Genomic DNA, 13,467 nt, shown 5'->3' on the forward strand with positions numbered 1-13,467 from the left:
CCTTTTGTCGATTACAACATGTAACATGTGACCTGTACCCAGAAAAAAATGTGCAAATAAATAAATGAAAAAGGGGGGTCTTCAGTATCTCATTCTTGCCGTAAGATGCGAGTAAGGGGATCGGTGCTCAGGGTTGTTGACTTGGTTGACACGTGCATACCGAAACATCAGTCTCATTAACCGATTCAGACAATGACCTACTTTTCACACGACCGTGTTAAAGTGAAAGTCCACACCACAAACAACTCTGGTTACAGAGAATTACACTTTCCTATTTCATAAGAAAAATGGGTATTTGAAAACGAATTTTAAACTTTATCTTAACAAAGAAATCACGGATTGTCCCTGTTGATGGGGTCGTAAAATGATTGAAAATGCATCTGGCTCACTGGTTAAACTTTTTATGTTTTTTTTTGCGCTCATTCAGTGTAGTTCTGTAACGCATAATAAGACTGATATGAAACCATTTCCGTTCCAGACGGGAACGTTTCTAGCGACAGAGCCTCGTTTAGAGATCACGATTTCCAAGTTTCCATTTCTCAGAGCTTGCTGCACGACAAAGCACGCTGTACGATATGTTTTGCATGGATGAGGAGGAACGTAGTGTTGTAAAATGCAAGTGTTTAGACGTATGAAATCATGCTGATTAATATTTATGTTTCCAGTTAAATGAATTAGTGTAAAAATTCTGGACTGGTTATCGCACCTAGTTTCCACCTAGGACTGGAAACGAGACTGTAATCAATATTTTGACTTGCATTGTATCCCAATTGCGTAGATCGATGCTCATGCATGAGATCCCTGGTTTCTCTGATCTCAGTGATTTACATATCAACGTCATATAGCTGAGAGCGGCGAAAAACTAAACTCACTGGCTCACTCATTTTGCAGCCTATAGAACTTTCAATCATGCCCAATGTATTAACGGTTGTAGGTTGTTGTCGAATTTCTAAGTGAATCTCTTAAAGCTGGAATCTCTTAAAATAATGGTCTTCGACTCGTTGAGAGTGAAATATCAGTTATTGTGAGATGAGCTTTGTCCGGGGTGAATCATAACATCAACTTAAAATCTATACAAACTCTTGAAGCATAATATTGATTAATACCATAAACTAAGTGCCCAGTGGTTGCTGCTGAGTCACTAGATGCTTCATCTGTATCGCCATGTTAACATGTCAGGTAACTGCTCTGTCAGATAACTCATCTTGCAGGTAACAGATCGAATGCCCTCGAGGACATGAGTTCCAGCCTCGCATTTATTCGTAAACGTGTAATGTTGCACCAATAACTGTCTCCAGCACAGACTACAATATCCACTCGAGGCGACGAATCTACTCACATCAAATGAAAAGCAACTGTGATACTGTTTAACAGCAAAACGAAAAGATCAGCATATGCATTTGGTGCTTATTGTTATGGATAAAATAAACCCTTTATTTATAGTCACAATTCATTCTGCGCATTTCGACGAAATACACAGCAAGTGTTCGTGACAAAAAACTGTTCGTTTTATCCGTCAATTCTTTATATGCGTGTTGTGGGAACGTAGTTTACTGTATATATTAGGAAAGGGTCACAGATAATCAACAGTTTGCTATGAAATACAAAAAGATGCGGCTGATTTCTTCGGAGGATCGTTCGTTTGTTTGAAAACTAATAAACATAAAAGATCTTAATCAAAACATCATATCACCTCTGTGAGGTATTGGCAGAATTTATGTCCTAAAAATAAAAAAGTTGTTTAACAAACTATATTTTGACACATTTCACTGTTAATTACGAGGTAGGAGTGCAAAGAAAGAGAGTTCGAGAAGCACGTGGAAAAGTGACGACAAAGATATTGCATGTTTATTGGTTCTCGAGTTAGTCTGCTATTCATCGATCCAATATAAAATCATAATGAAAGACTCAACACAAAACTAAATTCAAAACGCTGGTACAACAAAGAAAACACATTCTGAGCCTTTTTCTTCTTGTCAACTACTTTTTCCACTTACATAAAGAGCGTTGGTTTCAGAAGAGTTTCTTCTGTAACACATGTGATTGTATCTGATTGTTCCGTACTGCCACGCTCTCGATGGCCAGGTATCAAGACACACTCGATTTGAAAAGATGTATTGAAGGAACAACAGCAAAGTCAGTCGGTTCTTAATCTTTAATAATCTTTCGAACCACTCAGTATATAACACAATAGTTATGAACCTGGCATAACAGGATTGATTGTGTTTCATGCTACTCTCGACATTAGAGAAATCAGTTACGTTTGATTATCATACGATATACACTTCCCTTCTGCAGAAACGGTATATACACCCGATATACGTTAAGACGTTTGAATAACACCATTTTAGAGAAGTGCCTTTGGTAGCCTACATCATTGTTGGTATCATGAGATCCATGTGACGGACTAAGGATTTTTAGTTTCTGTGATGAAACGTGTATTCTCTAAGATGGCGTAATGTTCCTTTGCAGAAAAGATAACAATACGTTCCATACCCGGAAGTTACCACCATACATGTCGCACAAGGACGATGTTACTCGCTGTTGTTCCAGCTAATCTAAATTGATATAATTAAAATATGGAATACCCGTTCGTGATGTTCGGAATTATTCTAACTCGTTTGTCGATTTACCGTATCTTGACGAATGTTCGGAAACATTCGCATAACTGGAATCTAACAAAATCAAGTATGACTGTTATGAGGAAGTGGTTTTGTTAATTATAATGCCACGTTAATTAACCTTTGGTTGTCATGGATCACAAAAGCTTTTCCCTTTGTTTGGTTTGCTTCTGGTATGGAAGGCGGTGAGATTCCAGTAATTTCTAGAATGGTGGGGATGTGACATAGCTTTTATAAGAAGTCTCTAGGAGTATATAAGGGGTGGATACTGAGACGTATAAGAACGACTCTGTATTTGTCTGCTAATATCAACGTTTCAATACCGACCACTCACGAGACCTCGTCTTCATTGGACATTGGTGAGCATGGTATGAGAACTGTGATGTACTGATATTCATTGTAACCGTGTCTATTCAATGAATAATTGAACATTGTAGATCTCGGTAATTGGTATTACGTATCAGAGCTATACTTCTAACAGGATGCAACATTTGATCAAGAAATGGAAATATTTTGTATTGCCACGTAACCATTACGAGATCATGACATTTTTTCAGAACTTCCTTCCAAACATATCACGTGAAAGAAAAGGGACTGAATATGGCCCCATATTGAAGCACATTAGCCTAAATCACAGTCTTCACGATAAACACCGACAAATCAAGATGTAGGTGAATAGACCCGACCAGATCAGGCCCCTGTCTAGTTGCATGCAGAAAACGACATGAGGTCATGATGCTGACCCGTCCCTTATAGATATTCCAAGTGTATTTAAAACAACATGATACTGACGGGATATAATCGAACTGTCAGCCTGTATCAAGACAATGCATTCGAAATACATTAAGGTTTCAGCTACTCAACGATTTTGTTCGATCACTTTTCATTTTGGACATGGATTCGAATTTCTATGGCCATCATCGAGGTGATGGACTTTATATGTTCGGTATTGGGTTTACGCCAGCTACAAACTCCAGTATCAGTGACAGAGTGATGGAATCGAACGTGCATAAAATGCACACAAATGGCCTCTTTCTAATGAGCACTTGGAGCAAAGTTCCTGCACATATACGTTCAGCAATTATAGTGTTCAGTCACATTGTCTAAAAAGAACTGTGGTTTTGCGCAGGTTACATCCTTTGGTAATTGAATTGAAAAAAGAACACCCCCCTACCCCCCCCAAAAAAAAGAAAAGAAAAAAAAAAGAAAAAAAGAACAACCCCCCCCCCCCAAAAAAAAACCCCAAAAAAACCAACAACAAAAAACAAAACAAAACAAAAAATACAAAAAGCAAACAACATCTGTCACAAGATGATTGCTTATGTAACATACGACACAAGGTACCGATGTTCATTTATTCAATATTTGATAGACGTTAGCGGTATAAGGAATGTATGACGCGTGGTAGCGGTGTATGTATGTTACGATGCTCGGGAATAGGAGTTTGATCACGTTTGGTAAGGTTGTATGCATAACCTCACATCATTTATCCGCGCCATAGGTTACCAAAGTGTCGACTTCTGTTGTCGACGACGGCGGCACTGTTGGTACAGTAGTATTCAATACGTTGTGGAGTAGGGGATTGCCAGCAACATCGATGTGGAGGACAACACGTCGAGGAGTTATAAAGTAAGCAAGGTCGAGTTCAAGCATTGCCTTGCTCCCCATTGCTCTACCGAAGTATATACACAACGTTGTCTCAAGTTGTGCTTAACCTGTATCGGCGAACGCCCTTGTAAACTAAACCAATTTGACAATTTGCATGGTACTAATGATTTCTGCAATGAGAAAATCAGCTCATATAGCTTGTTGATGCATGCTATATACTTGATCGTCTAGTTTCCAAAACTTCATGGAACCTGTCGGTCTGATACAGCGAGAGCGTTGTTCTCGTTGGAGCGTCCTTTGTTATCTGCTACAGCAGACTGAAACCGATTATTGTCTTGCTGAACGTTTTGATCATCTTGCAAAAATATGCTCAATATAGATTACCGGAAGTTTGGCTCATGATGTTTCACCTGCTTCTATGTGATGATGAATATGATCAATAGGTTGGACCAGTGTCACACTTTCCATTTGTTTGATCTTGATGCCAATGCATTAATCCGACATGTAAGAGAGAAATCTGATGCTGGTTTTGCGACATTTATCCCCAGGACTATAAAATGAGCAGGTTCATTTTTCTATTCAGTGATATTTATTTGAGACTTACTAAATATTGGTGTCCGTCAACAGTGCATGGGACAATGACTAGAATGTAAAAACTGTGACGGGGTAAAATGTGAGTGATCGGCGAATTTTAAAGCAGTGTTTAAAATGTCTCTTTTAGTTTTACATGTGATTCATCCGTTCTTTGTCAGTAAATAATGTTGGAAGTTTTCAAAGTTATGACATTGTATTTAACATCAGCCATAGATTACACAAATCCAAACGTTTTTCCATAGACTCATATCTTAACGTTATATTTGAAGAACTGTACATGTATTGCATGTACATGTATGCACACTCTGCGATACAAAGTGCATTAAAATACAATTTAGGGTCCGATTAAGCAGCTCCTTTTCCGTGTGCTGGAAGTTGAACATAACCTCCTGGTCCGGACCAAATGCGATTGAATATATTTATGCACTTAGGACATCGTGTTAAAAAGACAGAAATGAATGTGATCCTTTTTAAATTACTGGATGTAATCGCATTCAGAAAACATAAACATCTTCCTCAATATCATCCTGTCATCGCTCGATCTACCCTGAAGCTTCCGTCTGAAACTGGCTCAGAGAGCAGTTCATTCATTTATGCGTAGTGGAACCTGTACTCGATCAAATCACATTGTTATCATGCATTCATATAAAACCCACATGAAATTAAACCCATGGACTAAACTTCTAGATTTCCACTGTTAAGGCGCATGAGTCAATGTTATGTGCTTAAAATCTATTTATGCCCCTTGGTTAAACACACAGAGAACATTTTCATTGGTCATAGCGTAATCAGAAGGTTGCATGTGTACGGGAATCACTAAATACCGGAGGTTCGTTTGATACATGACACGGTAATAGACCACTAAAAAGCATACGAACACGAGTATTTTAATCTGAGGTTCACAATAGCAGTGTGGAATGAAGGTCATATAATGTGTGCCTGTGTTTTTTCCCATATGTACAATTGCCGATTTTAAGACCTGGCCTTAGTTATTGTTCTATAATTGATTGCTAAAAATGATTAACACGGGAATTCCAGTGCGTAACAACCCATGATGACATACCCCCCTCCCCACTACCACTCCCCCAACCCTTCCATAGACGTCATCAGCTTGCCTTTGAAATGGTATTCATAGCAGTGACCGCTGACTGTTGTCAACAACGTTGTGAACGAGGTCACAGCAGAACCCGTTATTTCTAGACGATCAGCACGTGTGTGATCAATCTGTAATCCTCCACGCTGATTACTGATGGTATGATACGGTTTGCTGACGCCATTTCTCGCTAGTACGGTACAGGGAGAAGAAGCAATCGCCGCATCCAGGAGACACAGTGAGGGCTTCGTATACTACTGAACAGAATATTTGGCACCAAAACACTGGCTTGTCAAGATCAATGCCAAGAGAAGCACAGTGTTTTATGTATAGTGAATCTCCTGGACATAGGTGTATCTGAATATCGGGCAGAGAACGCTGGCGTTTATCAACACGTACCACCAGAATATTAGTGCATATGGAGATCAACAAGAGTTCAGGACAGGTGTGGATGATTATGTGTACTGTGTAAAGGCAGTTTTGTCTGTCACAATACTAAGTGTTGGTCTCGGCGCATCTCAGTATCAAGAAACAGAACTTTGGGGCATCACAGCACAAAGCAAAAGGATAAAGGCAGATCTCTCTGATAACACTAATAACAGATGTATCTCATTACATCTGTGTGCCTCATTACTAGGCACTGAGACAGGCCAATGATCGGTGATAAGTTATCAACCATAGAGTTTCAACTATTCGCGTGAGACATTGGTGTGCCTCAGACACACAAAACAAAACAATACTGGTCTCAATAACACACCAGAAAGGTGGCGCATTTCAACATCATGCTTCAGAACACTGATTACCAGGCAGCAGATCATTGACGTGAGTCAATGCCTGATCACAGTACATGTATCAATGCTAGGCAGTTCAACTCTGGTGAGGCAGCAGGTCATTGTCGTGAATTAATACCTGATCTTAGAACATGTCTCAGTGCTAGGTTGTACAAGACGTGTGAGGCAGCAGATCATTGGCATGAATCAGTGCCTGATCACAGAACATTTCTCAGTGGCAGGCTGTACAAGACTTGTGTGGCAGGTCATCATTGGCATGAATCAATACTTCATCACAGAAAATGTCTCAATGCTAGGCAGTTCAACACTGTTGGCGCAGCAGATCTAAGGCGTGAATCAATACCTGATCACAAAAATGCTAGGCTAGTCTCAATGGTAGGCAGTTCAATAATGGTAAGGCAAATCATCAGTGGCGTGAACCAATACTTCATCACAGAAAATGTCTCAGTGCTAGGCAGAACAACACTGATCAAGCAGCTAATCATTGGCGTTTTTCATGACATTCCGTATATACCATATAACTTAAATACAGCAATAAGTCACTCATTGTAAGTTAGCCCAAGGCGTGAAAAACATGGACATTACACTAACCTACGTACCGTGCCATACCAAGGTTTGTGCAAAAATGCGCCAAGTCTACCTCACATGAACAGCCACTATTGGAACTTCATTTGCTTGATAAGTGTTGAAATAAAAGACGGCAAATTTCTTCCGACGCATGTGGATAGTTACTTAAGTTCATTGCCAATGTATTCCGTACAGAGGGCCTTGTTTGACATCCATAATCCATAAAATGAATTGCTTGGTCTGTAAATACGATGTAAGAAATGAATGTTATGCAAATCTGATTAGAAATTGGGCAGAACTTGAATCAACAATATTTTCCCAATGGATGTTGCATTTTCGCCAAGCTTTTGATCGTCTGTTACTATGGCACATGAAAGATGATACCACTGCGGGATGAAAAAATGGAGAGGCAAATAGACGCATCATTAGGACAGTTTGCTCTTTGAAAATACTGCCATCGGTTTCTAAATGTCACTTCATCCTTTAGACGAGATTATTATTTCCAAATGATTCATTTTAGACACCGAGTGATTTGAAAATACCAATTTAATAACCATATATAAATAATAGTCGTCTGTAAAGGATAGTAAAGAAATAATGTTTCGGGCTTCTTCACTCGTGTACCTAATTTGAGAAATGAGTCTTCAGCTGAGTAATATGAGAAGACAGTTCTTGAACACATCAGAGACGATATGAAAGAACTGGTCCAGCAAAGACTCTGTCCTTCAAAGTGATTGTGTCTGAGAATTTGGTACAGACAAAGGATGATAGCTACTTGATAGTTGAGATCGGGCTGGAATGAGTTCTATTCCCGGATGTTTGACTACGTCAGAACCTTGAAAAGTGTCTGTGGCAAGTTGTCGCCAATAGGTCGTCTTGAGCACAGACCCATTTTCATGATCTAGTAGACATGTGTCTGTCGGGGAATGAAGTCCTGACGGCGTCATACCAAAAACATTAAACGATGGTATTTGTTCTCACCAAGCCTGCCGTTAGATGGAACAACGAATGGTCGGTTCGGGTTTAGTACATAGTGCGTCGGGAAGGTATGTATGTCCAACTTTGGCAGGGTACAGCGGAGGGCAAGCCCTACAGATCTGACATCAGTCCACACTAGGAGATGCACCCAGGATATCTATATAAGTAGTGGAGCTGAAATATTCCGCTTGTCTGTACAAGGACCCACTGCTGATACAACTGTTGAGAAACGTGGAGGTGCATTTAGAGGTCACATTTTCCACACATGGGCAAATGCAAAGGAAGAACCCGTCGATTCACAATCATCTAAAAATCATCCGAGAACCACCGCCTATAAATTCTGTATCTGCACCCCGTCATGCGTTATAAGAGTTTCTAGGACTTCGGTCCTGCCCCACAACGAAGCACATGGGAAACATGTGGTCTCACCTTAGGCAAGTAAGTTTGTTCGAATTTGCCTCTGTTCACGCAGCAGAAAATGGGTACCCGGTGAGATAGAGTCCTGTGACTATAACCTTCTAGCGCCTAAGAGGGCAGCTTGGGTTATCCGGGGTAATGATAATCAGATTCTGATTAGAGCGTCCAGTGAGCAACTGGTCAGATGGATACTAGGCGCTATATAAGTGAATTATTATCATTATCATGCGTTATAAGCGTGAGCTATTGTTAACACTGATTTAGCTGGATATAGTATAGCTGTAGTTTCCAAGAGGGGCGAAACTGAAACTGGTTTTAAGGTTTTGAGCTTTATTAATTTACCTTCAGTTGATTGTGAAAACGTTCTCTGTATACAGTTAAATATCATGCTACGTGATAAATGACTAGAATGTATATTTAATAGCAATACTTGTAAGTTTGTAAAGCGAAAACAATTGTTTACAGAGATTTGAAAGAAACTCATTTCATTTGGTTTGAAACTTCTGGACATTTAATTTCAATACAGGGTATTTCTGTATCATCAAAGGTGTGTTTGTGTATATCTAAAATCCTTGCCAAAACCCTTTTATGTCTGTCCAAGATCTTTCGTCATTCGACGGGTCTTCAGGCTACAGTTTTACTTGTATATCATATATCTACACATTTCATGCACGGGATCTTATTTGTCTGAAGGGTGGTGGGTTGGTCATTGTTTAAAGCGTTCGCTCGTCACGAATACCACCCTGGCTCGATTCCCTACATGGATGCAATGTGTGAAGCCCATTTCTAGTGTTACCCGCTTGAATATTTGTTTGAACTTGGTAACTATCGACCTACGCAGACAGAGCGAGTTAACTAAAGACCTAATGGTTGTTATAAGTGTTATTGTGTAAACAGTCGTTTTAACGTTTGGTTAAACACTTTAAGAAGTGAAATTGTATTTCAGTTACACCCCGATGTCAAATGGTGAAACTGGTGACTACTGACATGTTTTTGGTGCTGACAAACCTAGAGACAAAGCCTGGACGAACAGTATTCGACCTCACAATCATAAGTTATCCTCATGCGTGGGTTGGAATCCCATTTGCTCCAGTTGATGGTCAGTGTGTCCTTGTTTAACCAACAAGAAATGCTTGATTGATTGGTTTTTGTGTTTCCCTTATGTCTGGAAACAGAAAGAAACATTACCGCTCTTTGTTAAATGAGAATAGCCCGATCCCTTATCTGGCTTCGTATGCTTGGTGTTACATGCCTGCCGTGGAAGAACGCATGACCGACTCCAAGTCATTTCTCTGTGTCTGAGTGGGTTGTATACGTTAAGCTGTGGAATGGTTAGCGGGTGACCTTGGCCAGCACTCAGAAACCATCGCTAGTTTCTGCAAATTATTCACTTGATTCAGAGCGAGACACATCTATTATGTCTGTGAATGGTGGCGAAGATTCTGTATAAATCCAAGAAGACATAGATTCAAGTGGTCTAGGATATTGCACAGGGTACCATTTAGTCAGTCTCTGTCCTTGTTTATTAGGAAGAACATTGTTTTACCTAGTGAGTACATAATTCTTGTTTGTCAGACACCCAGTTAATAAATGGATCAGTGGTTGTAAAGCCGCATCAACGATGTAAAGTTAATCTGAATGTTCATTTTGTAATTCGGTAACAACACAGACTCACTTAATTTTCTCTCCCAATCGTGTTTACGATTAAGCCCAATAAAGAAAACTTGAAACTCTATTCTGTTGATAACCTCATAACTCAATTATATTAGACGTTATCTTTTTGCTGTTGATATTCATGAGGTATTAGATCAATGCATGTTTAAGTCGGAAAAAACATTGGTCGTGTGGCAGTGAGGTGACTAATATTTAAATGATCAATCTGATATGCCAACAGTGGGTAAAGCTATCAAATAGATTTTACACATGCATGCCAATGGACTGTTAGTGAGGTCAGTTTAAGTATTTCCCGCAATCTTTGAGGAAATTTTCGATACATATTGAAAATATATAGCACCTCATAAAAAAGAACCTCCCAGGGACACAACTCTGCAAAATGAAACGTTGCGCTTTCTCTACCCATGCAAACGCTAATGAATGAATGAGTGCGTGAGTGAGTGAGTGAGTTCAGTTAACGATGCACTCAGCAGTGTTCCAATTATATGGCGGCAGTCCGTAAGCAACCGATAACCACTTGATAACCCTTAGTCGCCTCATGCGACAAGCATGGGCTACTGAAAATCAGTTCTATACCGGATCTTCAGGGGAAGCAAATGCTAATAAACGGAGTGTGAATCTATCGTGTTCTGATTTGAGATAAAATGAAGCAACCAGTCGGTTACAATGGAAAAATGTAAGTTACGTTGAAAACCAGATTTAAACAATCACCGTGAAAGTAAGAGAAGCAGAAAGCAGCTGGCGTATATAGTCAACTTCCTGCATCTGTAATAGGAATGATAGTCGTATTATATCAAGTTCCGGGACTCAGCTGGACGTAGACATAGTACCCAGTAGACACATAGCTTCTGTCTTGTCTTGACTACAAGGCCAGTTGCAAGGTATTATCATTGGACAATCTCCTTGCTCCTGGGGAGTCAAGCAGCGTTCTTACTTTAGCGTGGTGACGTCACGCCTACTTCAGCTACTATACATGGCGTTAGAAACGGATTCGGGATTCACGATTGGTGGGGATTCCAATCCCGATTCTGAACATAATCCGTTTCTAACTTCATGTTGCTTACAAGTTCTAAGGTTTCCCACTCTTGTTTCACGGTTTCTTGATAAGTGCCAGATCCTACTAATTGGTGCATGAGCCCTCACCCCACCCCCACCCCACCCCCACCTCACCACCACAGTGTATGAACGGATCTAGCTAACTGCAACTACCAATGCCTTCCTTGCTGGAGTACAATTCGTCAGTGAACTAATTGTTTAATTGAAAATATTTACCTTTTTTAACTTCTCTGTTTCTTCTTCTGTTTTAACTATGTGTATTAAACCTGATACTGACCACAAACCCAGTTTATAGAAAGGAATAGTTTATTGAAAGACATTCTGGTATGATTACAATACAAAAGTAATACATACGATAGAAAACATGGCTGCGATGACTGAGGCAACCATATGTTTTTGATTTTAAGGTGAATAATTGATTTTCTTTTGCATGTGTTTGTGACAGATGTCGAAGTCGGCGCGGGATCCGATAACTTTTTTGAGAACACCTCATATCTGTAATAGTATTCCATAAACAATCATGCCAGTAATATAGTCGAAATGTAACAGCATACTAATACATAATACAAATGTCCTCGGATCACGGAAAATAGTTTAGTCTCTTAAAGTAGTCCTTAGTGAGCGGTTTAGCTTGCTCATTCGTCGGTCTGTGTTAACGATTTTCTTAAATGGCAATATATGCTTTTCATCATTGGAGCTCAGTGTTTCTTGTGACTTGTTCTAGTGTCAGCGAGTTATTGGTGGTATGTTTATGAGCAGGCACTCTATGTTGTTGTAACTTGTATCAAATGGGAATAGGAATATGTTCAAATAAAACAAGAATTACAAAACCAAGTTTGTAAAAAATGAACAGTTTACTGGCATTATCATAACAACATCGTAACAGAAATGCCAAAAATAGCGGCGGTGACTGCGGAGGTCGCAACAGAAAGTCTGGATGATAGGATGGAGTGTGCGGAGTTGCAGCCGTCGGTGTTGCAGGTTTCGTAGCAAACGTTGACAAGCTCCCCTTCAACGTCCTGATCCAGACAAGTCTCCTTATAGTCCGTCACACTGCAACTACGTATGACGACTTGTCCTGGAACAAAAGAAGACTGAATAAATATTTTCTTTCCATGAAGGAAAAGTAAAGTGAAGCAGTCCCGTGTTTCCCTAGAACTAAAGTACAGAGAATAAATCCTATGTTTCCCTGGAAGAAAGGTAGCATGACTGATTCATGTGTTTCCCTGGAACAAAAGTAGGGTGAATGAATCATGTGGTTCACTGAAAGAAAAGTAGAGAGAGTCAGTTCTGTGTTTCCTTGAAAGAATCAATTTGTACTACCACCTTATCGCAACAAGGAGTATACACTTTAAGTATAGGGGATCTCAACCAAAGATGGAGACCTAAACTAAGGTCGTATTATTCCGCAGAAGTAGGAAGCGGCTCTTGTGATCTTTTCATAACATGTTTCCGCCAGTTCTGGGGATGTTCGTCTTTGGTTTTCCACAAGAAGGCAACCGTGTGGATCCTGCTTCCCATCCCTTCCCTGTTTCACCTGGGAAGACAAACACAGCCTCAATGGCTATTCCTCTTTAGTTCCTATGGGAAGAAAGTCAAGCGTGGTTCAGGTGGTAACTCTTTCCTTGTTTCACCTGAAGTCGGTTCTAAGGCCTGTTCCTATCTCATTTCCCAATGTAAGATAAACGTGAGCCAGTTCCTTCCTAGCTTCACATGGAAGACAAAAGCGGCCAGTTCCTCTTTAGTTTCCTTTGTGAAGGAAGACACATGACAGTGACGAAGCAAACACTCATCACACTTCTTCAACGGTTTATTGGCGCTGTCCGGAAGAATCGAGTCATGATTAGACATTTTTTCGATAGCTATTTCTCGAAGTTAACGGATGTCTAAGTAGAGACAATTGACCCATTCTTCATTCTGCTTTAAATCCCACGTTTCTGTATAGTTTTTCACCAACCCATTAATGTCCAAAATGGCGATTAACGGGATAGGGTGCACAGGGACTGGTATCGCTTACAAACGGCATTCGAAAGACACACAGGTGTATAGACTCTACTCTAGCACTATA

The 13,467-nt window shown here is 40.0% G+C and overlaps 1 protein-coding gene across 1 annotated transcript in view; it reads right to left on the reverse strand.

Annotated features, from left to right (window-relative positions):
* Positions 1 to 11,687: 11,687 nt before the first annotated feature.
* The window catches only part of LOC137284176 (U-scoloptoxin(05)-Sm1a-like), a 48,277-nt gene continuing 46,497 nt past the window's right edge, over positions 11,688 to 13,467 (reverse strand). Inside the window, exon 3 of the mRNA XM_067815895.1 lies at positions 11,688 to 12,477. Within this exon, the coding sequence (XP_067671996.1) occupies positions 12,266 to 12,477 (212 nt within the window). The 3' untranslated portion in view covers positions 11,688 to 12,265. The remainder of the gene's footprint in view (positions 12,478 to 13,467) is intronic.

Source organism: Haliotis asinina, chromosome 5 (assembly GCF_037392515.1).
Source record: "Haliotis asinina isolate JCU_RB_2024 chromosome 5, JCU_Hal_asi_v2, whole genome shotgun sequence".
Lineage (NCBI taxonomy): Eukaryota > Metazoa > Mollusca > Gastropoda > Lepetellida > Haliotidae > Haliotis > Haliotis asinina.